Source organism: Mollisia scopiformis (genome assembly GCF_001500285.1).
Source record: "Mollisia scopiformis unplaced genomic scaffold LY89scaffold_23, whole genome shotgun sequence".
NCBI classification, from domain to species: domain Eukaryota; kingdom Fungi; phylum Ascomycota; class Leotiomycetes; order Helotiales; family Mollisiaceae; genus Mollisia; species Mollisia scopiformis.
The window spans coordinates 981,289-1,007,935 of record NW_017263603.1 but is presented as its reverse complement, the minus strand read 5'-3'; the positions used below and the strand labels follow the sequence as shown (position 1 = coordinate 1,007,935).

Sequence of the window (26,647 nt, the reverse complement as noted above, 5' to 3'; positions counted from 1 at the left end):
GTTATAGTGCTATAGGATCGGTGCTATGGTTATTCATCGCTTTAGCTCTTAATATACTTCTTAGCACTCTTTATCGAAGATAAAAGGAGTATTAACTTTCGTGAGATGCGTCAATAGTTTAGCGATTATACTATAGTCTTGAATAAATCGCCGGTAGAAATTGCAGAATCCTAAAAAGGATTAGATACCTTTCACCATCTGCGGCTCTTACTAGTTGTGGATAACTTACACCTTCTCTTAGTCTACTTCTATGCCTTCCGTACTAATAATAAACCCTAGGTATTTCGTACGCTTAACTCCAAACTCGCACTTCTTGATATCGGCTTAAAGGCTAGCTTCTTATAGTCGAGTTAAGACTTTTTTCACTTGCTCTTCATATTCTAGCTCGTTATCGGAGTAGATAAGAATATCGTCTAGGTAAGTGGTATAGAAGACGTCTAAATAATCGAAAAGGATGTTATTTATATACCGTTGGTATGTTGCCGGGCCGTTAGTCAACCCGAATAGTAGGACTTTGCATTTGTACGACCTATATCGAGTACGGAACGTCGTAAAGTCTTTAGAAGAAGTGTCTATTTGTATTCTATAGAATGCTTGGCGAATGTCGAGTTTAGTAAAGACTTTTACTTAGCTAATTCGGGCTAGAGTCTCATCAATTAAAGGTAGCGGATAACGATCTTTCCGAGTAAGGGCATTAAGCTTCCGGTAGTCGATACAAAAGCGTAGTCCCCCACCGGGCTTCTTAATAAAGAGGATTGGCGAGGTATATGGTGCTTAGCTAGGGACGATGAATCCTTTCCCTAGGTTATCGACCAAATATTGCTTAGTGGCTTGAAGCTCGTCCGCTGACTAGTTGTAAAGCGGGCTATATCCTAGTGGTGTATCGCTCTCTAAGTGGATCTTGTGGTCGTATGGGTGGTGTGGTGGCAGCTTGTTGGATTCTACCTTAGAGAAGACGTCTATAAACTCTCGGTAAGTTGTAGGCAACTTCCTTTGAATCGAGTCTATTGTTTCTTAGTCCTTAATAGCAAGCGCTTCCTTTTCTTTAATAAGTAAGTCAATCTCATACATAGTAGTAGAGAAGACCTTATTATTTAGGCTATATATATTAAAGTGGAATCCTACGGCACTAATCTGAGCGATATCGACTATAGGCAGTGCCTTTGGTATTATACGGTGTGTGGCGTTTGGGTAGTCGGTAGGCCGCTCGTCTACTAGCTGTTGACTTATAAGACGGAGCTAGTGCCTAATGTCCTTCTCGTACGTGCCGTTAGTGGTTATTATTAGATTGGAGACTATGTTTAAGTCTGCGGACGACGGACGGTCTGTAAGGGTTTGTTCCGAGTGTGTGATAACTTGTATCGAGACCATTAGGTGTTGTTCATCTCTCTTGCGTTGATCCTCGAGTGCAAAAGCATAATCCTGGGCGTAAACGTCTTTCTAATGTTTAGTTTGAGTCTTCCCCCGCTAGAGAGTAGTCCTAGGAACTAAAATCTCCCTTTGGAAAGAAGGCGTGGCCGTATGCTTAGATTTATTAGGCTACATAAGTCTTTGGTCTTGTGGATTAAGCTATATATTAAAGTATAATATCCATTTCAAACCAAGGATTATATTATGGTTGCTTAAGTCTAGAATTAGGAACGGGATGTTCTCTTGTCTTTGGCTATCTAAAGATAGATAAAGGGTAATAAAATGGGTAACTAGCTTCCCGGGTTGTTTATTAAATCCCTTGGGAATAATAGGTTGTATAAGAGGTTGAGGTTTGAGGTTTAAGAAAGTAGTAATGTTATTCGCGTAAGTAGTATCCATAAACACAAAGCTATTAGCTCTAGAGTCAATAAGGGCAGAGAGGTTAATACTATATCTATTCTTTGATAATGTACATGGAATTGTGAAGTGCTTGCCTCCCATTAATCGACTTAAATCAATCTTTAGTAGACTAATCGCATACCCTAGGTAGGAGTCTTGCCCTAGGGTTCCTCGTTTCCCGGCTTGTTGTCCTATATTTGGCCATCTTCGTACAATTGTTTGTCAATCTCTTTGACATCTCCTCTACGAGGCTCTGGGCAAGCAAGGGCTATATGTCCACGCTTGTGACAATTGTAGTATGTGATTTCAGCAGGGTCTGAGGGCGTTCCCTGATGAGATTGGCTCGCATATAGGTCATTTGGCGACTTAGAAGCTTTCATAGTGGTAGAGTCTAGACGCGGGCCCGTGAGGATTGTGCTAGTTAGACGTGTGGTCGTGGAAGCAGGAGGAATCGCAGGAGGTGATGTCACCGTGGAGCGCTGTCGTCGCTGCTGACTCTCTCTGGCCGTGATCCGTTTAAGCTCTGTGTCCAATGATTGGCAGGAGTTGCGTCTGAAATTCGGCAAAAGGCTGTCCGATCATCATCAGGAGTCGGTTGTACTCATGGCGTGCATCCTGTACTTGGTTAGGGTTAACGTAAATAGTAGCCAAGTGGTCGAGCATCTCTTGTGCTGAGACGAAGCGTGTTTGAGAGTCCTAGTCGTAGTGGGGCTAAAGGTGCTTCTGAGCATCACTAGTGGTCTGATCAAACAAGTAGAGTATCTTGTCTTCTTCGTCCTCAAAGTAACTATCGTTCGTACGAAACGTTCCTTGAATGAGGATCTTCTAGCTAGCGAACATTGGGTTGGTCCTATTAGAGAGTAGCTAACTTTGATGTGGCTTTTTAAAGCGTCTTCCGGTGTTTTGGGACATGTAGTCCGAACTAGGAGTGCCTCTTTCGATCGTACGAAACGTAGTTTGTGTCCGAGTTGGTAACGCTCCTATTTGAGGGTTGGTTTTAGTGACCTAGGCTAGAATTTGGGCTAGTAGGTCTCGGTCTTAATAACACTTAGTCCGTAAAGTCCGTACCTCCTCTTAAAGTTGGGTAATAAAAGTAGGATCCGGGGTATTATCATCTTCAAAGTCGATTCCGTGCCTAGGAAGCTCGACTTTAAGTGCGTCCTCTTGATTGTCGGTCTGTGGGCGAATAGAGGGTGATCCGTCCCTGGTAGTAGTACCTTTGGCTAGTGCCTTAGGGTTTTGGCTTTTGGGAGCTATTATTGGTTGTCTGGGGGTTTTGTACGACTGATTTAAGGGCTCTAGCGGAGGGCTTAAGGTCGTAGTTCGCTGAATACTACTAAGTGTAGCACAGAAGGGTTGTTGAACGTCACATTAGACGCAGAAGGGGCTTAGTTCTTTGAATAGTACTGCGGCTAAGAAGCTAAGTAACGCTGAACACTATCCTAGATAGTGCAGATGAAGTAGAAGGATTAGCGAAGGGATATTATAATAGGCTTTCCTAGGTAGTGAGGAGAGCTTAGTATAATGTGACGGCACGTACGAGAAAGCACAATAAAGGCGTTGTAGACTACTCTATTCGAAGATACTAAGCTAAAGAAAGGAGAAGAGAGTCTCCCGGAGGGAGACGAAGGCTATTTATACATGATACGGGCACTGGTGGACCTATTCCACGTGTGTAGCATGTGACGAGTGGTTCAACTCGTTACATACGGTTAATATAAACGATAAAATATTCCGAAAATTAACCGATAATTTTCTACGATTTATAACGGTTTTAATAATCGTTAATAAAATAAAAACTCGTATAACGGCAAATATAATTAATTATTTTAATTAAAATATATTCGCTTTAATAATTTTTAATCGTTGTATTATAATATTATTTTATTTTCGTAAAATCCGAATTTCTCGATTTTTTTTCCGAATAATTCGTTAAAATTTTTATAATCGTTAAAAAAAAATTTTTTATTATTAATTTTTTTAATTTTTTAAATTATAATTATTTAAATTTTTAAAAAACTTTTCGTTTTATTTTTTTAAATCCCGATTATTTCCGTCTTAATTATTTTTTTTAAATTAATTATATTTATTCGTCGAATAATTAATTGTTACGACTACGTGCACGTGAGCTCGCTGAGTCATCTCGGTGAGCTCTGGGTCACGTGGAGGAGCACTGAGGAGCGGACGGGGCTCCTAGGAACTCCTGCGCTCTATCTTGGCCCACTACTGAGGGCAGTATATATAACTAGCACTTCTGCTATAGATAGGAGCTTTGTGCTCAACTTGATTAAGTTTTCCTAACTATTATATTATTGCCTTATCTTACTTTATTCACTATACTAACCCACGTGACCTTACTAGGGTAAGGAGAGAGTTGTGACACTTTGAGCACCTAGTCTTAAAGTTAGTATTCGGCAACTATGTCTACCTTTAGACGAGTAGAGACCCTAGTACCCACGGAGGTGACGACTATCGCGGTACAGGAACGTACCCTAGCTATTAAGGTACTAGACACTTACGACGGTACCCGACACAAGCTCGAATCATTCCTTTGTTCTATAGATATCTATTTAATGTTCAACCCGCACTTGTTCCCTAGCGAGGGGGCCAAGGTAGCTTTTGCCGCTAGCTACCTAAGGGGACTAGCCTTTAATTGGTTTAAGGCCTACTTGTCTGACTATATGACTAATCGACACGCAACAACTAGAACGATCCTCAATAGTACTAGGGAAGAGACTAAGGTTATCTTCAGAGGGTTTGGAGGATTTAAGAAGGCTATAGTGGGGGTTTACGGGGATCTGGAAGTCGAGAAAACGGCTGAAAGGGAATTGTTGAGGCTATAATAAACAAGGTCTGTTAAGGACTATACCTCTAAGTTTTAGTAGTATTCTAGTTAGGCTAGATGGAATGGAAAGGCTCTGAAAAGAACGTACTACATAGGCCTCAAGGAGTTTATTAAGGACGAGCTCACTCGAGTAGAGCTAGAATCCACTAGCCTCCAGGAAACCATACGCCTAGCCGCAAGATTCGATAAGCGGTTCTATAAGAGGCGCCTTAAGCGAAAAGAAGTATACTCTTATCGTTAAACACAGAGTTCTCTAAAGTCATATAATAAGGGGGACCCTATACAGCTCGATGCAACCATAGCTAGAAGTTAGAGGAAGAGCGAAAGAAGAGGCTTTTATAGGAAGAAGCCTAAGAAGTAGCTTTCGCCAGAAGTTAGGAAGGAGCGTCGAGAGAAGGGACTTTATTACAAGTGTGGACTACCTAGCCACGTTGTATCTTCCTATAATAAGGGAAAAGGCAAGCAAGCTAATACTACTAAGGAAACCGAGACCTTAAGACAAGCTAATACTACCCATCGTATGGAAGAATGGGAGCACGATACTTAGCTAGGCTCAGATAGCGACTAGTAGGGACCTCCAGACGGCACGCCTAAACTCTATGATTCTGACGACGGGTTAGAGGAATTAGGAACTCTAGTTGAGAGGAGTGTCTAAGGGGAAGACTATCAACTCGAGGGGGTTAGTCTAGTTAAGTTTCTAAGGGAACGTTTCCTTAAAGTCAACAAGGAGTGGATTATTACTAGTGTGGGTTCCTTCTTAGTGACTTAGGAACCGAAGTATAGGAGAAAGGAAGAATATGTTAGCTTTTTATAAAAGGGGATAAATATGCCGGAAACTAGAACCTACTATACTATTGTATATCGAGACGCATAGAGGGTTGCCCTCCGGGCACCTCGGTTACCCGTATATGTATCCTACTTCAACTAGCAAGGGGACTAGCCCTAACCACTAGATGAGGTCCTGGAGGTAGGATAAATCTAGGAAATAGTTGCATACAACCAAGGCCTTTTGATCTAGAGGGAAGCGGTATTCCCATCCTTTAAAGGATAGAGAGTAAAGTTCGCAGTATAGCGATAAGACAACCCACTTACAGCCAGATTGCGGGAAAGAACTCTATACCGACTAAAGGAATAAAACACATCCTTAAAAAGATAGGAATACTAGTTTACTAATCAAAAAGTGGTGGAAATCCTCACAACGGAAGGATGTTGATAAGCTTGGGTGAAATTCATTAAGGAGTCCTCTAGGGAACTAAGTGTAATAGTGAAAACAATTCGGGGAAGTACGAATTACTTCTATATACAAGCAATAATCTATGGAATATTAACTATAATTATGCTCGACTTAAGAGCTTAGGGAAACTATATTTTAGGGGAAGTAGTGTCCTAGCTAAGCATACTAGCTTAGCCGAAAGACGAGCCGTACCGACTAAGTACAATAGATGAGACAGCTATCGCTTAAAACGAGGGAAAGGTCATATATAAGACAGCCCTTCTGCGAATGAAAATATAAGGATATATTAAGATAATCGTCTTAAACATTGCTCCTATTAGCCGATACTAGGTGGTTTTAGGGATCCCCTGGCTACGGGAGCACAACTTAGAACTCAATTGGATAAATCATAGTTTGAGGCTAAATCGATGCGATTGCCTAAACGAATGACTATAAAGACCTAGGGAGGCTAGTGCTACGGCCTCTAAGGCATAGGATCAAGTAACCGCTAGGCAGCTTGACTAGGGACGAAAGGGAATACTTTATCCCTATAGGAAGTACACTAAGCTATTTAAGGACCCCGAAGATTTAAGGGCCTTACTTAAACATTAGCTCTAGGACTACGAGATCAACCTGAAAGAGGGTAAGCAGCCGCCTTGCCAGAAGCTTCGCTGGCACAACCCGCAGACTTTAGGTATACTCGAGGAGTATATGCAAAAAGCATTAGCAAAGGGGTAGATTAGGAAATCTAAGTCCCTTATAGCATCGAATATACTAATCGCACACAAGAAGGACGATCTAAAGGGACGGCCTTGTGTGGATTACAGGGGACTAAACGACGCTATAGTAAGGGATGTGTATCCCTTGCTTAATCTCTAGAGTTTAAGAGATGCGATTAGGTCGGTAGTTATTTACACAAAGCTAGACTAGAACACAGCTTTTGCCTTAATTAGGATCAAGGAAGGCTACGAATGGAAGACAGCCTTTCTACTGCCTTCTAGCCTATGGGAATACACTATTATACCGTTCGGACTTACGAACGCGCTAGCTACATGCTAACGATAGAATAATAATATTTTGTGGGAATATTTGGGCAAGTTTATAGTCTATTATTTGGATAACATCCTAGTGTATTCACAAAGAAAGGAGGACTACGAAGGGCACGTGCGCCTAGTCCTCGAAGCCTTCTCTAGGGTCGACTCTAGGCTCAAACTCAAGAAGTGCGACTTCAGAGTCACTAGTACAAAGTACCTAAGGTACGTTATTAAGCCAGAAAGGGTATTAATCGACTTAGACAAACTATAGGAAATAAGAGAGTAGTAGTCGCCCCAGACGGTTAAGGATATTTAGTCCTTTCTAAGCTTCGCTAACTTCTGTAGGATATTTATCCGAGACTTCTCTAAGCTCGCAGAACCGCTTATAGCACTCACTAAGAAGAATGTTCCGTTTATATAGACACTCCAAGCGGAAGCCTCCTTTTGAGAAATTAAGTTAAGGTTCTCGAAAGAACCGATACTCTAGTAGTATAGGGAAGATCGAGAAAGTATTATCGAAACCAACGCATTAGACACGGCTATAGGAGTAGTACACTTGTAGAAGGCAGACAACGGGAAGCTATACCCCGTCGCGTATTTTTCTAAGAAAATATCACTCGCAGAACAGAACTATAATATTTACTAGAAAGAGCTTCTGGCAATAGTAGAGGCACTTAGGCACTAAAGAGTATACCTCTAAGGGGCTAAGTTCCTAGTTACTATCTACACCAACTATATAAATCTTCGGGCTTTTACAACCACTAAAGTCCTTAATAATCGAAGGTTAGTACGATAGTCTAAGGAACTTACTAGCTTTAATCTGAGGATCAAGCACGTGCCGGGCACACAGAACCTAAGGGTAGATGCCCTTAGCAAGAAACCTGGATATAAGAGTAATAAAGTGTACGATAAGCAACCCTTGCTTTATACCCTCGATAACGGAGACCTAGCACCGGCGATCAGGGAAATAGCCTCTTTAAGACGCCTAAACGGGACTCTACTAGAGGCCTATATTAGGGAGGCCTATGCTACGGACCCGATAGTAGGTTCCGTCTCTTAGTACTTTAAAAAGACGCCTGGAGGACTACTTACACACAATAGGAAAATTTACTTCCCCTTAAGTGTTAGAGAAGAAGTTGTAAGGGAACAATACGGATTACTAGCCTATGGCTATCAAGGAAAGCGAAGGACCTTCCTCCGACTCTTAAGAGAATACTAGTGTCTATTAATAAAAGCCCTTGTTAAGAAAGTTATTAAGGATTGCGATACTTATACTAGGAACAAGATAAGTCGCCTCGCACTATACGGATTAATAGGGATAGTCCCTATACCGGACACCCCCTGGAAATTAATATCGTGGGATTTTATCACAAAGCTCCTACTATTTAAAGATCTAGTATTAGGAGTTAAGTACGACTTAATCCTAGTTATTATAGAAAGACTCACAAAGTATATAATACTAGTACCCTACTAGGAGGCAAGTATAGCTAAGCAGCTTGCCTACGCTTTCCTTAGGGAAGTAGTCAGCTAGTATAGCTTGCCTAAAGAGATACTTTCAGATCGAGACAAGCTCTTTACTTCTAAATTCTAGACCGCCCTTATAGCCGCCCTAGGGATTAAGAGGAAAATAACCACTACGTTCTATCTATAGACTAACGGAGGAAACGAAAGAATAAACTAGGTAGTTGAGGCATACTTAAGATGCTATGTTAACTACTAATAGGACAACTAGGTAGCACTCCTACTACTTGCCTAGTTCACATACAATAGTTCAATTATAGAGACTACAAAGGAAACACTTTTCTATACTAACTTCGGTTATAAACCTGTGGTATATAAAGAACTAGGCATTATAGCTATCGATAATAACCTAGCTAAGATCCGTATCTCTAAGATTAAGGAACTATACACCTAGCTAGCCTCTGAGTTATAGTTTGTTTCTAAGCGCACTACACACTACTATAACAAGCGATGTAGCTAGGAGCCTACGCTAAAAGAGGGAGATAGGGTATATTTAATCAGAAAAAACATTAAAACTAAGAGGCTAAGCGATAAACTCGACTATAAGAAGCTTAGGCTATATAAGATCAAAAGAGTGAAAGGACTTGTTAATTATAAATTATAGTTGCCTAAGAATATAAAGATATACTTAACATTCTATATATCACTTCTCGAGCTCGCGCCACTAGGAGCGCCACCGGCTCCTTAAGTCGAGATCGACCTAGTTAACCTAGATGCTGAGTATAAGGTGGAACAGATACTAGATTATAAGTATATCAGGGGGAGGATCAAGTATTTGATCAAGTGGTAAGGATACCTATAGTTAGAGAACACTTGGGAGCCCAAATCGAATCTTAGCTACCCTGAGATCCTAACTGACTTCCACCGCCGGTATTCAGGCCTTCCTAAGAGGGAACAAAGGCGGAAGGGTTGCTAGGAGCAGAAAGGAGAGACGCTTCTAGGGCATTCTAATCGATGTTGGAAGGTTCCCAGGCAGCTGGAGACGAGGCTGCGGCCCGCTCTCACTTTTCCTTCTCCAACCTTTCCTTCTCCTCCACAGAATCTAGTTCGTCGAGGTATTGCAGACCACAACGCATCATTTCTTTCTCTCTCTTTAGGAGAAACCTCTTTTGTTTTCGGAGGCGGAGGATTTTCGCTATCGCCTCCTCTTCCTGCTTGTTTAGGCGAGCCTTTTGTCGCTCGATCGACTCCTAATCCTTCTCTTTAGGAACGTTCTTCTCCTATTCGTCGGAGAGCCCATCGTAGGAGCGTCTGCGACGAACGCACTCGGCACACCGAGAAGAGACAGAAGACTCTATTATACACCGACGGTTTTCTTTCGCATAGCAGAAGTAAAGTGTTATTTCGTAGCCAACGTCTTCTATCTTTCTTATAAGTTTTAGCTATTCGAGGCGTTTCCTTAGGGATTTATTGTTTATAATAGAAAGGGAAGAAGAAGCATAGCGACCGTAAGATGTTTTCTTTACACTAGTTATACGCACGGGACTACGCTAGGAGGAATGGGGGATAGTATTACGACTACGTGCACGTGAGCTCGCTAAGTCATCTCGGTGAGCTCTAGGTCACGTGGAGGAGCACTAAGGAGCGGACGGGGCTCCTAGGAACTCCTGCGCTCCATCTTAGCCCACTACTGAGGGCAGTATATATAACTAGCACTTCTGCCATAAATAGGAGCTTCGTGCTCAACTTGATTAAGTTTTCCTAACTATAATATTATTGCCTTATCTTACTTCATTCACTATACTAACCCACGTGACCTTACTAGGGTAAGGAGAGAGTCGTAACATTAATATTCGAAGAAATATAACGTTTAAATCGTTTTTTATAAACGATAAAAATTTTAACCGAGAAAATCTCGGAGTTTAACGTTAAATAACGATGTTTATTCGTTTGCTCGTTTAAACGTAGTCTAAGAATTTTATTTTTTTTATTCGCAGAATATCGAAAAATATTAGAAATATTTGCCGACCGGCTTTAAAAAAAATTTAAAATATAAAAAAAAATTATTAAAATAAATATAAATTAAAAAATAAATAATTATAATAGCACGGTGGGAAGCTTAGTACGTAGACGAAGTATCGTATTACGACTCTCTCCTTACCCTAGTAAGGTCACGTAGGTTAGTATAGTGAATGAAGTAAGATAAGGCTATAATATTATAGTTAGGAAAACTAAATCAAGTTAAGCATAAGGCTTCTACCTAGTGGGCGACAGCCCGTTGTTATATAGAACCTCTGTCCTCTAGATCAATAAGCCTTATTAACCCTTAATAAGGATTAATAATCTATTAGGTGACCCGCTAATCTATTTCGATCCCTCGCCTGCTGGGCCTATAGCCCACAAGCCCCGTAATTATAATATATCGATTTAGCTATCTCTTAGAATCTAAAAGTAAAGAAGAGAAGGGGAATAAAAGAGGAGAAGATCTAAATATATATATACTAGGGGAAAGGGATGTTATATAAGGAGCTAAGCCCCAATAAGCTTAAAGCTAGGGAACGCTACTATTCTCGGCCTGACCTTTGTCGCGGGCGACTAGGCAGGCGATTAGGTCAGGTAATAAGCGATTAGCCAGGCGATCTAGGTAGTTCGTAATAATAATTATTAATTAATTAAATTTAAAAAAATAATAATAATATAGTAAAAAATTTAATATATAAACGAAAAATCGATTTAATTATTTTTTAAAATTTAAAAAAAAAATTTTATATAAGATTTTAAGCTTTATTAAATTTAAAGTTAAAAAACGTTATTATACTCTGTGACGGGTTGAACCCGATATTTGGCTGCACTACTACGTAGTGCAGCCTACACGTGACTACGCGGGCCTGCATATGACGACGCGACGCTAAAGCGCGCGGGCCATTCTACGAACCAGCGAGAGCCCCTTTAAAACAGCTCTTCGTACGAGAAAGAACTCTTCTCTCTTTAGTTAATTCTTCTTATAATACAATCAGGTTCTTGCTTTGACTCATTGCATCCAACCCGTGACATACTCGGTTTAATTTTTATCGTAGCGATTATTATAGCGATTATCGTAGCGATTAAATAAACGATTTAAATAATTCGTAATATTAATTTTTTTTTTCGAAAAACGACGTTTTCGTTGTTTAATTAATTTTTTTATTATTATTTAATTTATTATATGTCACGGTTCCTGCCTTACCTGGAAGTAAGGTCACGTGGGTTGGTATGGTAGATGAAGTAAAGTCGGCAATAGTATTGAAGTCAAGAATAATAATCAAGTTGAGCACGAGCTCCTATCTAACGAGTGAAGTTGAGTGGTTATATAGTTTCTCCGTGTGCTGGAGTCCGTCTTTTCCCTGGAGTCCAGGAGTCTGTCACAGTGCTGGTTTCAGTCCTATCACGCGACAACTCACCGCCTGGCAGAATCCTGTATATAAGCACTTCTGAGAGCTGTCCTCAGCTCTTCACCTTGGTATTCTAAGAATGGATCACCTCTTGCATCTCAACCTGATCTGGTCTGTCACAGAGTCCCGGGGAGTCTATCAGACTCCCTCGGACTCCATCACGTGGTCAGGTTCCCCCGCTTACTGGGCCTATGGCCCATGGGTCCCGTGATCGTGACAATATACTTGTTTCGAATATTTTTAATCAAATAATTTTTCAATATTGCGAAAATAATATAATTAAATTTTTAAATAAAAAATAATAATTTTGAAATAATTTTAAAATAATATTTTATTTATTTTAATAATAATTTTAATTAAAAAAAAGTTTTTATATGTTAGGGGTTGAACCCCATAATGCTTCGGCTACGCCTCGCTTAAGCACTAGCCTCCTTATTTTCTTTACGAGTTGCAATCTCCGATCTAAGACTTTAATCTTATGGTAATTAGCTTATGCCGAGGCTTCTACGAAGCCTCTGATCCTATGTATATAAAGCCTTAGTTAGCTACCTTTCAGTTCTTCATCGAATTTGTGATGGGTTGAACCCATTCTGTGGCTATGCCCCTAAATGGGCATAGCCGTCACGTGAGCAGACGCTCGGGCCTTGGCGCCCTCACAAAAGGATTTCTCCGGGGAGAATCCTTCTTTCCTTAACTAGTTCTTTTTGTAATACACATAGCTTGTTACTTTGACTCATTGTATCAGCCCGTGACAACAAGCAAGGAACACGATAGGCCCAGCAAGCGAGCTTGTTGGAGATACTTCGGAACAGGAAGGTTCCAGGTGCACGGGATCAGCGATCACGTGATGGACCGAGAGGAACGAGGTCGGCCCCCTCGGGGGAAGACCGAGAGGACCGACTGCGGCCCTCTCGGCCCTGAGCAGGAAGGTTCTATATAAGCAGATAGTTTTCCAAGTAGATAGGAGCTTCGTGCTCAACTCAAATATAGTTTCTTAACACCAAGCTATTAGTAACGAGATTGCATTACTCTTCGATTCATCATCCTTTTGATCCCTTATCACTCTACAGCCAACAAACCCGACAGTCAGGCGAGACCGTTACAAGCAGCTTCTGGCTGACGATATCTGGCCATCGTTGATAGATACATTACAAGAAATTGCTGTAGCGTCCATTGACACCACAATTGTGTGTAGTGGGATCCATTCAATCTCTTGGAAAATATTTCGAGACGCTGCATTCTTGCTGCGTCATTGTCGGGTGCTCACCCGAGAACTCGATCTGTGGAGGATCTTCTGTCTGTACAACGTGACATCTCAAGCCAGCGTTCAAACTTATTCAGCACATCTTGTTGACTGTATCCATGCAACGTATGCTCGATACGCAACTGAACCACGCGACAGGATATTTGGCTTATTTGGCATATTAGACATCAAAGTTCGATTGGAATTGCAAGAATTGAATTACTCTACCCCCTTGGGACGAATATTCCAAAAGGTGACGGAAATGATGATCAAGGAGCACCCATCCCTTGCGTATCTCCATTACAGCTCGTTTATGATCAGTAGTATCGATGAAACAGACATTCCATCTTGGGTTCTGTGGATGGACAACAATCCTCTGCAGGTGCTCCCCGAGCCTCTCCGGGAATTTCAACTCAACGAAACTGGAGGAGTCATAATAACGAACTCCACAATGAAAGTTTCGGGCTTCGTTTTGGACTTCGTTCTACACGCTACCGACAATTTCTCTGTGGAGAAGTTTGGAAGACAGGTTCTCAAATGCTATGAAAATTTAATCGAAATATCAGCGATTATCAAAGATCGAGACTCGCCACTCGACGTATTGTGGCAAGCCTTTGCGTTGGATGAAGAGGCTCCTACAGTGGACAGGCACATCGCCTTCGCGGCCTGGCTAGCGGGCCTGAAGACGAAGAGAGGGGATCGCACAACAGATGAGATCCAGGCTATGTTGAACGACGACCCCTCAATCAGAAATCGCCTTGAGGACTCCATGATAGGAGAGTTTGTTGATCAAGCTTCTAGCTATCATGAAGATCTCTGCAAGGCCTACGTCGACAACGCAGGTGAAGGAAGATTGTTCGATTCCAAAAAGTGCCAAGGACGCAATTTCTTCATTACTCACCGAGGATATTGTGGTGTGGGACCTGCCGGAGACAGTCGTCCAGACAACGATACTCCCGCAGTCCAAGTCGGAGACCTAATCACCATTCTCTCGACTGCAACCGCTCCGGTTACCTTGAGAAGGATTGACGACGACTATTTCAGACTAGTGGGCTTAGCTCATGTACCGCACATCATCGAAGGCTCTGAGTTCCAAAAGGGAATGTCAGAGGACTTGCAGGAGTTTTGGATTCGCTGATACACTTCACACAGGCAGCTCAGGATCGCTTGCTTGAATGCTCGAGTGTGTAATTCGCGAATTCAAGGCATCACCTGTGGACTCTCAGACGCAACGCCTGTATCGACACTCTGAGCAACACTACTACTGATGAACATCTTTGCTCTTGGAGGATGTATCACTCACTGAATGAGGAAGTAAGAAACCCTTATAGCTGCAAACCGAAAGGCGAAAACTGCCTCGAGATTATACTCGTTTTTATATTTTCGCCTTTTTTCACGATCAATACTCTAGAAGCATTAGTTATTTACATGCAACATCAGAAAACATTCTTCGGGTAAAGATTCTACATTATATCATATTTTGTTGACTTTCTATCCCTGCTTGTTTGTTTCGGATACTTGAAGTGAGCGCATCATGACCGGATGAAGCCAATACTTACCTCTGTTCTTCTAGCTTCGAATGATTTCGCGGGAGACTTTTAGGGGTTGTGTGTCTGCGGTGCGGTCTGCGAGTTCGGGGGAGTTGTTGAGGTTGTAGATGCCTAGAAGGGTCTGTAAGATTTGGTATCCATGGCAAGGCTTGAAGAGTACATACTTGATTGACCTGCAATTATCCACTCGATGGGGAACATTGGAGTTTTGTTTCTTTGGATCATGGTGATTGAAGATAGATCGTTGTCGGGCATGTCTTGGGCAACTGTGCCCTCAGATTTAGCGATGATGTAGTGTTGTCGTGGGATTGAGATTGCAGAACGTACTATCATGGCCTCCTGTTGCTGATCCAACCGCAATCCCCCCCTTCAGGCAGAGCTGTTTTTGAAATTACCGAGATCTAGCACAGTGCCTTTGAATGCAGCTGCATTAGGAACTTTTGGCGGATCCGGCACTGATAATCGTGCGCCCAACGAGAGAACAAGATGTCTAGAGTTGGATAATGGAGATAATCCTGGAGTTGAGGAGGCGAGGGTGGCTCGTAGCGAGACGGTGGGCTTTAGAACGACTTGTTCGGAGACGAGAGTACTGGCAGTGATATTCATATCACTTCCTCATCTAGTTGGACTCGACGACATGAATGAATGAATGATACAATGTCATCCACTCCTTGAGGTTCATTGACCCAGTGTCCTCCATCTTCGTACTGTTTCCACGAAACCACCATCTCGAGTTTTTCCAATGTTGTAGATAACTTCTTTCCATTGGCGATAGGAATAATATCGTCGTCCCGGGAGTGTGACAGGAAGACCGGGGTCTCGAGCACAAAAGTGGAGCTAAAATCCGGAAAGACTGATGTCGTTTCTGCTTGATCTGTGGGTGTGTTGAGCATCTTGGGAGAAGGCAGGCTGTACCCATCTATACTCCATGCCATGTTGTCCGCCATAGTTGTGGTGATTTCTGGCTCGAATGGAAGCCAACTGCTGAGTCCAATGAACCCGCCGAGCCGTATTCCACCGTACAGCAAAGTATGTATTGCAGTAGCGCATCCTTGACTAATCCCGCCGAGGATAATTCGGTCAGGTGAGATCAATACAGCCTCAGTCCGAATAAGGTCAAGAATCTCCTTAACACTTTCTCTTAACCCATCAATTTGAATCTCGTTCTTTTCCAAGTGATTTTCCACCGACCACATATCAAACCATTGAGACATTGGAGCTCCAAAGCGTGCCGAATTCCGAATCTTGGAAGTCGGGAAAACCCATCTTGTTGTGGGAAATATTTCTGGTAAGGTACGATCATCTGACGCCTGACTCTCTAAGAATTCTTCTGCGAATTCCGATGCAATACTGTCGCGACCATGGAGTAGTATGATTGTTTGCGTGTGATTTCCACAAGGGGCGACGATGTGTGCGGCGTTTTCCATGATGCTTGGAGACCTCCGAAACAGTGATTTCTAGGAGCTAAACGCAAAGTTGCTATGTTGATGAAAGTGTGATGTTTGTTTGACCTTGAAAGATGTAAGTTGGGTGAAGAGTTTGATGGGAAAGAAGTGCGAACTCCACAAATATATCTGATTTGTGTGTGCGGCTAAACGGGATTTTTAAATAGACTGGGGGACTTAATTCCTAGTGGGGAAATAATACAGCAATTCGAAATCTATTATAGTAAAGCCGTCTGGCTAGGAATTCTTTCTTAGAGAACTATGGTTAAACTTGGACGAACAAGATTTGTTAATTCAAGGGCGAAGCGGTGGGCTTGTGCATATATTAATTAAGAAACAAAATTTTCCTTAAAAATATTTATTTTAATTAAAATTAAAATTACGAAATTTATTAATCAATTATTTAATTTTAAAAGGATTTGAAAATTAGAAATTAAGAAAAATGATAAAATAAAATAATTTTAAAAAAGCGTAAACGAGATTTCTAGCTAATATACGCACGAGATAAAAAACACGGTTTAGAAATAATACGCGAACTAATTCCGCTACGATTATTGTTCACATAGCAGGCGAGGAGCGCTACAAGTCGGTTACTTAATATCTTGGGCGAAAGCGAAGAAGCAGTTAGGATATAGAAGTGGCTGTCGACAGAACTTGTGTCCACAAATTGCTTGGTGCTCGCGATAAGCATGGAAGTGCTGTATACATACAGTTGGTAAGCGAGGGAGGGGTTTACAAAATAAAGGGGCTGCAGAGAAGCGAGTATGGGATGGTCTGTGCGAAGCGAAGGAAGACCAAAAGACCACCTCAGGGGAACACGTTCAGGGTGCGTAGCACTGAGTGACCTACGAGGTTTGCTCAGATGCAGGATCCGTCTGTTTTGCATTAGTTGAGAAGTTGGCTCGAAGAATAATGACTTGGTGAAGAGAGTTGGTTCAATCCAAATATTGATCGATATGAAGAGCAAAGAGGGCATTGGAGCTATGACACTGTTGACTGACCATGGCCGTCTTCGGGCACATTTTCCCCGCCGTACAGTAGCCGTAATCGGCAAGACTGCCGAGTAAGATGTTATCCAAAAAGCAAACGATGTTGCGACCTTTTATCTAAAACCCAGAATTAGCAATTGCAAGTCCTAGATAAGGAATGTTTTAACTTGGAGAGGGCGAGAGCCAAGTCGCCACTAGCGGCTCTCCAAGTCATCTGGGCATTTTTCCGTCTGATCTTGGACTCGGATCGAAATGGGCATCCTTCCCATTAGGATTTCGTAGAGAATGTTACGGTCCGGCACTGTTCGTAGGTATTTGTACCTCGTGGCAAAGCCATTTGATACCGTGTCTTGGAAAAAATATACATGTGAGGTGGTTAGGTACGCTTTTATGTAGTGTTGGGGTCTTTTCCAGATAGCAGTTTCTCTTCATTTTGAGACAACTCGCTCACACATTAGCTGGACCGTGGCCACCCAACTGTGTTCCTTCTCACAATGGCTGTAATGACCATACACCCACACAGTACACACACTCTAGATCTATCAGAGGGTACACTATAACTCCAGGATTCCAAACTCTCCTCAAACTCAACTCTCTCCAATTAGATTCCTAGTAATACTCAACGCTGCAGTACTAGTAACTACATCTACTTCTAAGTTACTCCATCCTGATATTGAAAGCAAGCAGATATCGTTGGCGTATCTTCTGCAAAACAATTTACGCCTGAGTGGTATAATTATCATTAGGCAGTTGGTGAGAGTTCATACGACCATTCAATTCTCGGCGATACCATAGCACTTAGTGAGCAGACAACTTTAAGATGTCCTTCATATACTTAAATTGAAGATTCTCTGGGATCCAAATCTGTTACCAACTAAGACGATAATTTGACAATGGTGGGGATCTATGTACAAACATATTTTCCTACTTTAATTCTATTATTCATGCTCCGGCCTTTTGAAAAGAAAGTGACATGGTTCATCACGGACCACGGTATGGAAACCTTTCTGACGGAGGACGAGTTTCAAAACTGGAGGCGAGATATGGTTGCATAGATACTGTCAAGAGGATATCCTTGCATCGACGGAAGAGCGAGAGAGAGATGTCCTAGGCGGTTCATTCAAGTCTCGGAAAATTTGATAGGAAAAAAGCCGCTTGCTTTTCGAACTCTTTTCACCCAATGCCGCCACTCTGCCATCAGGCTACCTAGAAGAAAAAGGCTGCTTGTACAATTCAACGCTTGGGGGCTATGGCTCCTAATTGCACCACGTAGAGGTTGACGCAAGATCAAGCTCCCGTCCTTCACACCTGAGAACAAGGTCAAAGAGTGAATAGTTCCCGGCATCTCACATCAAAGTGCAGACGGTGACACTATTACAATTCCAGTCACTTTTACATGGAGGATACTTCGTCAATAATTTCCTCTTATACCAAGTGCGGAATTTTTTGTCAATTCAACCTTTGTTAGAAGAATGTGGAGAGATAGGTTTGAGTTCATGATCGAGGAGATGGAGGTGCTTCCTAAAGAGGGTGTGGATATAAGCTCGACGGTATTTATCATGCTCTTTGTAACTAGACGCCACTAGGTTCCAGCATGCAATTCCTAGAGGACAATTTCTTCTGTGGATCCAGAGCAAAGGCGATCAGGTTGAATTCGGCTATATGTCAGAGCTTGCGGGAAAATGGATGGCGACGCATTGGGGCCATCGTTGAGAAAGATGCTCTGACAGACGGTAAAAACCACACACTGTCCGACAGCTCTGAGAAATGTCAGAGTTCATGATATGTCCCCCCTTTTACATAACCATCTGCACGTAAAAGATGGTTCCTGAGGCCAAAGACTCGCGAAGTTGCTCAGTCAGGCAACCTTACAAAGGTGGGGAAACTGCAAACAAGGTTCAGCCAAACCCGATTATCCGGCAAGCATTCATAGAGAAGGTCTCCGTACATTGGCAACCTAAGACGCTACAGAGCGCAAATGTCTTTGCTTCTGGCGGCAACCATACCCCATTCATCTTAGTATGCTGCCGCTTCACGCATGCACCACTGGGGGAGGGGCCATGCGGCTCGTAATATTTGTTCACCCATAAGAGATCACTGTTCGGACGATTTTCCGATCATCTGAGCTGAGTGCTATACATCGCTCCCAGCATCTTTCTTTCATCCCGCACACACGCCCCATTCCATCGATCATGGCGCGGCATACATTTACTCGAGAGCAAATGGACATGTATTTCGACCGTATATGCATGCCACAGTCCAAACGAGTGTACGACGTCTCAACCCTTTTGGACGATGACAAACTCATATTTCTCCAACTCCTCCAAAAGCACCATCTCTGCAAAATACCGTGGGAGAACCTCACGATGCACTACTCGTAACACCAGGTCATCAACGTTCGGCCATCTTACCTCTTCAAGAAGATTGTGCATCACGAAGGTGTAGGGGGCTATTGCATAGAAGTGAACTACCTATTCCATCTTATCCTATATAATCTAGGTTTCAGCGTATACATGGCTGGCTCTCGCATCTTTCATCCCGACACTAAAACTTATGGGGGGTGGACGCACGTCGTCAATATTGTAACCATTGGAACCTCCAAGTGTCTTCTAGATGGCGGGATGGGTCCCAATGGGCCGCATTGCGCCATGCCCTTGCAAGATGGGGAGGTTATAGCGCAGGTCGGTCCGAAATTATCAGCTCTACTTGGCTGTCAACGAAGGGAAGTCTAAGGCAGCCATATTCCACAGATTTCGCCGGCCCAGATGCGTCTTGACTACGAAAGCATAGGACAGCATCTAGACAAGTCACAGAAGATGTGGGTCTTCAGGCACCGCTACGACCAGGATCTAGAGATGGTGCCTGTGTATTGCTTTACGGACCAAGAGTTTACACCCGAGGACGTCGAAGTAAGTACTGTACTCTACTCTGGGCAGAGCAACGAATAAATTAAAACGCTACAGAGCATGAACTTTGAGCCGATGCTCAATCCGCAGACGATCTTTGCGCATAAGATTCTCTGTGTGAGGTTCACCACGGACAGAGAGACCAATGAGGGAAACGGGCCGGGTTCAGCCAGTGAAGAGTCGCTAGAGGGAGAGATACACGGCTCTCTGTCACTAAATCACGACATCCTGAAGTGGCGGCGACATGGCAAGAAAGAGACCGAGATTACGTTGAAGAGTGAGGAAAGTAGACTTGAGATACTCAAGAAATACTTTGGCATCACTTTCCTAGCAGATGACACGGAACCCATTCATGGAACTGCGGCTCACATTGAACTGGGTCCAGCGCAAGGCGCTCCAGCGTTCCAAGCCCCAGCCCTGTGCGCTGCAATCAAGCCCACGAGGTGTGATGGATGACCAAAAGTCTTCCTCTTTCCAAAGAGTTTCGAGGCTACTGCCAGACCAAGCAGGTACTGAGCTTAGGCTTCGTTACTCCTAGTTTAGCGATTATCAGCTTGCTCCTACAGTATGGCTTTAGAAAGATGATTACCTTTTGTGTGCTATTCTAGCTCCCCAAGGCTTGGGCCTTGGACTCGTAATCTTCATATTCCTCCTAGCATGACACGTCGCACGTCACACGCAGTTGAATCTCTCTGTCCGCGTAGATCCCCAAGGATTTTCGTGCGGTCACTAGAATTGAGATACACATATCCTGCTATAAACAAGGTGGGAAGTAAGGTAAGGTGCCTATGATACGATCGGTTCTACTGGTGGTAGTGGTAGTGATACTAATTACGCTGGACACCCAGGTAATCATTGCGATATATGCAGCTATATGTCCCTAACATTTTACAACTTTACTATTTTTATGGCATCTCAGTCGGCACGAGTTTTAGAGACCTTTTGTATACTGCAATTTATTAACGCGAACACTCGATATCGACCAAAGCTCCCTTAGTACCAAATCGACAGAAAAACAACTTCTTCTCCGCGAATAACCAAAGACCACTGTCTGTAAAACAAAAATTCGCCGTAGTACCACCCACATTGATTTTCCCAATCAATGTCCCCTCAGTATCCCAAACACTAATTCCACTAAGTTAGTACTTGTTTTCTATAATTTAAGAAGACTTAGTGAACACGAAACGTTCATTAAGTCCGTAATACAAAACAGGCGGTACGGATCAAGAAAGGGTTTTTGTTGCTTACTGTACCCCATCACCGCAGCCGGAATATACATTCCCGTACTGGTCACACTTGATCCCATCCGGCACACCATTATTGCAATAAGCAAATACTCTACGATTCTGTAGCCTCTGGCCGTGGATTACATCGTAGACGTAGATAGTGGCTGGGAGCCGTGGATTACCTGTGCAGCGAAATCTTGGAGTAAGTATACATCCCAGAAAGAATGGTGTGCATGTATGGGGAGCTCCGATCTCGAAGGACCGGAAGGATTATCACAGAGGCAGCAAAGTGGCTCAGGCGTTCGACACTTACAAGAGAATTGGTGTCCATCCCCGGGACCTGCATGGGCTTGGATAGCACCCGTATCTGTGACATACATTCGCTTGTAGTCTTCGCTGAAACATAAGCCATTGCATTGCGTGAAGCTATCTGCTACCATCCAGACCTGATGCTTGGCAGGAGAAAATCGATATAGCTGCACAGGCATTGTGGGACTGGGCCGGAACGCTTGTTCGAAGCCGTACGTTGGATCTGTGAACCAAATATCTCCCGTTTTGTGATTCACGACAACATCATTAACTGTAGACAAATCAGCATGTACTTCTGACTAAGATCTAGGAACGGAAGAGCTCGCTCGAGGAGTTGAAACATATCTTCTTTGATAGGCAGCTTCCAAGGATGTTCTCAGAGACCTCGGCTCCTGGAAAGAATACAAAACAAGGGTAGATTCTGACGTACTGGATGAAAATTCTCTGCCATAAAAGTTGTTGATCAGAGTTTCCTAACATGAAACCCTGTTAGTTCACCTCTTCTGTGTAATGTGTGGGAAGATGAGACGATTCCAACAATGCCAGAATCTGAACGAGTCCAGAAAGAGTATCACGAACAAACTTCGTAAATGCTTGATTCGTCGATGTTGGCAATATTCCAGCAAGCGAGCGACATTCTCAAGAAAACCCGAGACTTACAGAAGCGTTGGTCAAGGGATCGACGAGAACAAGGCTCGATGGCACGGAGCGGCTACCCTGTGAACAATACAAGACTTTCGATTGATACTGGCATGCCCCATTGCCATGATGAACTTCCGGCCAGGCGACTTTGGTGATGGCTAGAGTTGAACAGTCGACGCTGTGAATTTCGACTGGATCAGAAGATTGGTAGTTGCTTGTGAAGAAGACAGAATTGGTCAAAGGACTGAAAACTCCAGCTTCATGGGCAAATTCGTAATCGCGAGTCTCAACGAGCTTGATTTGCGGCGAACCGCCAAGAAGGTCGAGGAAAGCATCATTGTAGACCACGAATGCAGGTGCTTGAGCGGTCACGGATCGAGCATAACCGATGTCCTTTATGGCGCGGGATGCATCAACATGAACAATCTTATCGTACACCTGCGAATCCGAAGACATATTGCCCTGCAAAGTAGCCGATGCTCAAACCGGACTAGATTCAGGAAGTCAGCTGGAGTTGGAAGGACTGAAGTACAGATCTGATCCAGATGTTCTGGCTAGTAAGGACCGGCTAAAGGCCGCGTCTGTTCTTCCGCTGTTGGTCCGACTCAACATCAGACGAAAAACCCCGCTTTCTGTGTGCTCATCTTTTGGAGCATTGCATATACTTTATTGCGGACAATGGCTTCACCGAAATAAAAAAACAAAACAAGATGCTACTTGGGAATGATCATTGGATAGTTTAGGGATCGAACGCCGTTTCCAAAAGTGGAATCCGAGAATGGAAATGTGATTCAATTTAACATGAGATGTATATGCGACAACAAGGGTTCCAGAACCCAAAGAAGCATCATACGACTTCCCAAGGCCATTAAAACGAAATACGAGCTATTGCGAATTAAACATAAATTTGCGTGCATCCATAGCAGTATAAAAGGGTGCTCGGTAATACTGATTAATTATCAAACTATCTGGTCCAGGTACTTTGAACAAACGTCTCTCTATCTTTTGAAATCCATTCCATGAAGGGTATAATGCGGCCGGCTAATCGCCAATATCCCATCAAACCATCGAAACATATAATATACAGATGCCAAAACCCAAGAGAGCTGTGGCTTGGAAAGATCTAGCGCTAGTGATAATAGTTCGGCGACGGAGGCTCGTTGATTCGTGTATTCGTAGACAATCATGAAGTTGAGCTGGTAGAGAATTTACCAACCCTCTCTGATACTAATGATGACGAGGACAACCTGTTCAGTCAGTGAGCGAAGCATTTCAAACACTTCAAGGAGACATACCACTGCTACGATAACCAACAACCCCAAGATCGACATCCATCGATTGAGCCCACGCCACCACTTTGCACTCTCGTACCTGACCTCATCCATTGGTCCAAACTGACGGGCGTAATCATTAGGAACATCATTGGAGCTATCCAAGTTGCTCGTGCTATTATCTCGTTCACGCATGTCTCGCATGGGACTTGGTGGCAAAGGCAAAAGTGCTGCAATCATCCAAGCTATTCGTTTGTGTTAGTTGCACATCCTAACAAGTAATATGGTGGAAAGGGGGCAAATAACATACCGAAGGGGAAGACAAATCCCGCAATAAACATTACTATTTGTATATTCCGCCGTCCAAACATACCACCTTCTGTCGACCAATTTATGGATGGCGGTTCCCACACGCTGCGGCGAGTTGCGCGCCTATCGAGGCGCAAATGTGGCGACCAGATACTGGACATGCTCCATGTCCTGAACCGCCCGGCATGAGGATCGTGGATTAACCGTCCATCACTTCCCAATTGAGGCGCAGGAGATATTTCCAACGACCCTCGCGCCGAGCGATTTATATCCCGAGGATTGACCTCTCGAGGTCGCCTTCGGGGACTATATATACTCAAAGGAAAATGATCTGTGTTCGGCGAACCGGTCCTAAATGAGTTACTTCGACTGTCTGTCCCTTCAGTAGAGCTGCCCGGAGCACCTAGATATCGTCTCTCGCCACTACCATAATACAATTTTGCCCAGGTGGGTATAGAGTTCCCGAGTAAGCTGTTAGCTCTGGAACTAGTCGTTGAGCGCATAGTATTCGTGCGACCATTATCTGATATACTGAAGAAACCCGAAAGTCGACTCCTGGAAGGTCGTGTTCTCAAGTTCAAATCTTGCATGTCTGTTATGCCATCACCAAACTCGTCTTGATTGGAAACAATACCAATTGAAGAACTGCTATGATGACGCTGACCATTCTGGACGAAAGCTGGTGTTGGGGGCTCGATCGATTCGCTTCGAGAGATAGTTTCTTCTTGAGCCATGGAAGAACTTATAGACAGCATCTGCCGACTGTGACGTGAGGTACTGCTTGGAAACCCGCTGCTGATGCGTCCGTCCGACCATGACCTTGAACCTCGATCGGTTCCACCGTCCGATACCGAGAGCACAGTTGAAAGCTGTGAGCTCCATTGATGCGGATGCTCGTTCATGTGTGACCGCGCTGGGTGTAAGCGTAGAGGATTTTCCCATGAACTTGGACCTTCTGGTTTCTGTTTCAGAATCGGCAACTGTATCAAAGAACCGGAGCCCACTATTGCACGCAGAGCCTCTTGTTGACTTAGAACTGTCGAAATGGACGTCAGTGATCCCGTCCGTAACGACTCCCTTGACCTTGATTTATAATATCCAAGATTCTCGTTTGATCTGCGAGCTCGCGGCCTCAACGGAGGAACGACGAGGGATTCCTGAGAGTATCTGCCTGGTGGCGGGAGGTTGACGAATGACGTCGAGGGTGACGGGTCTCCGTGCAACTGGTAGTTCTCGTTTTCGTCCTCTGATGCAGCTGTCTGCGGCCTGTATATAATGGATGACGTTGGTGACGGACTACCAATAACCTGATAATTGTCGTCGATAGAAGGGGGGTGGAAGATGGGTTCAGAGCTTGATTCCGATCCAGCGTAAACTTTGTAGTTGGTATGCTCCGAATTGGTCGTCTCCGTAGACTGAAAGCTGGGTTTCGTGGAGAGATCGTGCGACAAAGCTGGTGGTCCGTCCGATGTTTCTGGTAGAGGTGGAAGTGGGCTATCAGATGTTGTTGCTGCCTTCTGCTTGAGATCTGGAGTCTTTGGAACTTTTCGAAGTCCGCCGACGAGCTGATAATTCCAAGGCGAGTTGCTTATAGGATCAGCAGATATTGGTTGCTTATTTTGCGGTGCTGGAGTGGTAGGCACGACAGGTGAGTGAGGACCTGGTACGCATGAACCTATGGAATTACGCCGGCTGCCCGCATTGCTTGGGTCCGAGAGAAGCGAATCAGAGGACCTATGCTTGGAGGACAACGACTTCGAATCATCTTGGACCGATTGAGAGTCATCTTGTAACAAGGAGAAGGTCTTATTATCACTGTGGATGTGCAGTCGTTTCCTGGGCAGGGGTTTCGGCCTCGAGATGGGAGATCCTGTCGCAGAGTTTCCATATTGAGGAGGCTGATGCGGTGTATGCGTTGTTATGACTGGTGAACCACTGGACGACGATGCTGCTTGCGCTTTGGTGGTTCGTTGAAACTCGTCGTCTAATGCAGGACCCTTGCCTTTGCCCGGGGTCAGAAAGTGACTGGGATGTGTCGGGAGGTGAGATCCTGTCCGTGAATAGATTTCATCTCTTTGTCCCAGCAGTTGCGGTACATTTGGGACGAGCCGAATTCCTGCTGCCGCTGTGCCTGCTCGAGTGTTGCTCAGGGAATCGGTGCGTTCGTGCAGAGGTTTTCGTGGAGGGGAGTTGTCCGACATGCTGGATGCTGCAGCCGGCACAAGCCGTTCATAGCGAGAGCATTTTGGACCTCAATGCGCAGGATCTTCTTTGAATAAGGGATGGAGGGACAAGCACAACTTATAGGTGGATGGGTAGGTTGAGGTGGGCGCCTGGAGTCGGGGCTGTCCTGTTTCGATAGATTGGTGGGATATATGCAGTATATAGCTATAGACAAAGAGTGATATTATAATTAATGATGGTCGTCTCGTCGTAACAGTGGTATGAGCTCGTCGCTTCGTGGTGGGGGATGAAAGTGCGGTGCGGTGCGGGAACGAACAAGGAAACGAACGGTAAGGATCGAGGAAGGAGCGCAAGAAAGAGAAGAGAGAGAAGCGGATGATGAGAGAGAGAGAGAGAGAGTGAGAGAGAAAAGGAAGAAGAGAACAGGAAGAGGAGGAGGGGACGTTCTGGAATAGAAGCAATTTTGTGGCCTGTCCAGTCAGTACCACGCATGCCGACCATCCTATTGAAGACCCAAGACTGCATAGGGGTTGTACTCATGACCAGACAGGAATTCAGCCTCTGGTTTTTCCAGAAGCAGGTATAGTTTCATGCAGCGGCCTGCAAGTTTTCCGTCTTTGGCCAGAACGATTGGATGGTAGCGAGCATTTGGACCAGGGCTGATTCAGAGGTGAACAAACAATGCGGTGAGAGTAAAAGGTGTTGCAGCTGCAGCAGTGCTTTCCGGCGCCGCGCATGCTGGCGGCAATCTGACGAGACTAGGAACTTAGCAAGTACAGT

The 26,647-nt window shown here is 43.9% G+C and overlaps 8 protein-coding genes across 8 annotated transcripts; 2 read left to right on the top strand and 6 right to left on the bottom strand.

The window, feature by feature from the left end:
* Positions 1–1,569: 1,569 nt before the first annotated feature.
* LY89DRAFT_594373 (uncharacterized protein) lies at positions 1,570–1,914 on the bottom strand (the record flags this gene model as incomplete). Its single annotated transcript, XM_018209799.1, has 1 exon — positions 1,570–1,914. A coding segment is annotated over one exon (345 nt), but the record flags the coding sequence as incomplete, so codon positions are not given.
* Positions 1,915–12,391: 10,477 nt separating this feature from the next.
* LY89DRAFT_722874 (uncharacterized protein) lies at positions 12,392–14,174 on the top strand (the record flags this gene model as incomplete). The annotated part of the gene is made up of 3 exons (XM_018218766.1): positions 12,392–12,418; positions 12,539–12,722; positions 12,937–14,174. 3 exons carry the CDS (start codon positions 12,392–12,394, stop codon positions 14,172–14,174), a joined length of 1,449 nt encoding a protein of 482 aa, XP_018066148.1.
* Positions 14,175–14,487: 313 nt separating this feature from the next.
* LY89DRAFT_688956 (uncharacterized protein) lies at positions 14,488–14,985 on the bottom strand. Its single transcript, XM_018215814.1, has 2 exons — positions 14,751–14,985; positions 14,488–14,697 (listed from the first exon to the last, which is right to left on the bottom strand). Exons 1-2 carry the CDS (start codon positions 14,917–14,919, stop codon positions 14,606–14,608), a joined length of 261 nt encoding a protein of 86 aa, XP_018066147.1. The 5' UTR covers positions 14,920–14,985; the 3' UTR covers positions 14,488–14,605.
* Positions 14,986–15,188: 203 nt separating this feature from the next.
* LY89DRAFT_594774 (alpha/beta-hydrolase) lies at positions 15,189–16,013 on the bottom strand (the record flags this gene model as incomplete). Its single annotated transcript, XM_018209821.1, has 2 exons — positions 15,189–15,423; positions 15,502–16,013. The coding sequence occupies 2 exons, from the start codon at positions 16,011–16,013 to the stop codon at positions 15,189–15,191; spliced, it is 747 nt and encodes a 248-aa protein (XP_018066146.1).
* Positions 16,014–19,212: 3,199 nt separating this feature from the next.
* LY89DRAFT_710219 (cysteine proteinase) lies at positions 19,213–20,490 on the top strand (the record flags this gene model as incomplete). The annotated part of the gene is made up of 4 exons (XM_018217812.1): positions 19,213–19,296; positions 19,408–19,701; positions 19,771–19,929; positions 19,984–20,490. 4 exons carry the CDS (start codon positions 19,213–19,215, stop codon positions 20,380–20,382), a joined length of 936 nt encoding a protein of 311 aa, XP_018066145.1. The 3' UTR covers positions 20,383–20,490.
* Positions 20,491–20,772: 282 nt separating this feature from the next.
* Positions 20,773–22,847, bottom strand: LY89DRAFT_722871 (calcium-dependent phosphotriesterase). The gene is made up of 5 exons (XM_018218765.1): positions 22,122–22,847; positions 21,892–21,934; positions 21,466–21,732; positions 21,175–21,334; positions 20,773–21,051 (listed from the first exon to the last, which is right to left on the bottom strand). The coding sequence occupies exons 1-5, from the start codon at positions 22,557–22,559 to the stop codon at positions 20,886–20,888; spliced, it is 1,074 nt and encodes a 357-aa protein (XP_018066144.1). The 5' UTR covers positions 22,560–22,847; the 3' UTR covers positions 20,773–20,885.
* A 371-nt stretch (positions 22,848–23,218) lies between these two features.
* Positions 23,219–25,977, bottom strand: LY89DRAFT_234471 (uncharacterized protein). Its single transcript, XM_018206053.1, has 3 exons — positions 23,685–25,977; positions 23,399–23,619; positions 23,219–23,350 (listed from the first exon to the last, which is right to left on the bottom strand). Exons 1-3 carry the CDS (start codon positions 25,882–25,884, stop codon positions 23,312–23,314), a joined length of 2,460 nt encoding a protein of 819 aa, XP_018066143.1. The 5' UTR covers positions 25,885–25,977; the 3' UTR covers positions 23,219–23,311.
* Positions 25,978–26,354: 377 nt separating this feature from the next.
* On the bottom strand, positions 26,355–26,637 carry LY89DRAFT_234468 (uncharacterized protein). Its single transcript, XM_018206052.1, has one exon. The coding sequence runs from the start codon at positions 26,602–26,604 to the stop codon at positions 26,422–26,424; it is 183 nt and encodes a 60-aa protein (XP_018066142.1). The 5' UTR covers positions 26,605–26,637; the 3' UTR covers positions 26,355–26,421.
* Positions 26,638–26,647: the final 10 nt, after the last annotated feature.

Bases quoted from the DNA above. Each gene is read 5' to 3' on its own strand.
- LY89DRAFT_234471 (XM_018206053.1), bottom strand. From the start codon at position 25,884: ATGTCGGACAACTCCCCTCCACGAAAACCTCTGCACGAACGCACCGAT. The intron at 23,620-23,684 runs GTATGTTATTTG...ACAAACGAATAG, and splicing joins GGGATTTGTCTTCCCCTTCG to CTTGGATGATTGCAGCACTT. The intron at 23,351-23,398 runs GTATGTCTCCTT...CTGACTGAACAG, and splicing joins TGTTGGTTATCGTAGCAGTG to GTTGTCCTCGTCATCATTAG.
- LY89DRAFT_688956 (XM_018215814.1), bottom strand. From the start codon at position 14,919: ATGATAGTACGTTCTGCAATCTCAATCCCACGACAACACTACATCATC. The intron at 14,698-14,750 runs GTATGTACTCTT...AGACCCTTCTAG, and splicing joins GATAATTGCAGGTCAATCAA to GCATCTACAACCTCAACAAC.
- LY89DRAFT_234468 (XM_018206052.1), bottom strand. From the start codon at position 26,604: ATGCGCGGCGCCGGAAAGCACTGCTGCAGCTGCAACACCTTTTACTCT.
- LY89DRAFT_722871 (XM_018218765.1), bottom strand. From the start codon at position 22,559: ATGTCTTCGGATTCGCAGGTGTACGATAAGATTGTTCATGTTGATGCA. The intron at 21,935-22,121 runs GTAAGTCTCGGG...GTTTCATGTTAG, and splicing joins ATCCCTTGACCAACGCTTCT to GAAACTCTGATCAACAACTT. The intron at 21,733-21,891 runs GTACGTCAGAAT...ATTTGTCTACAG, and splicing joins TGGCAGAGAATTTTCATCCA to TTAATGATGTTGTCGTGAAT.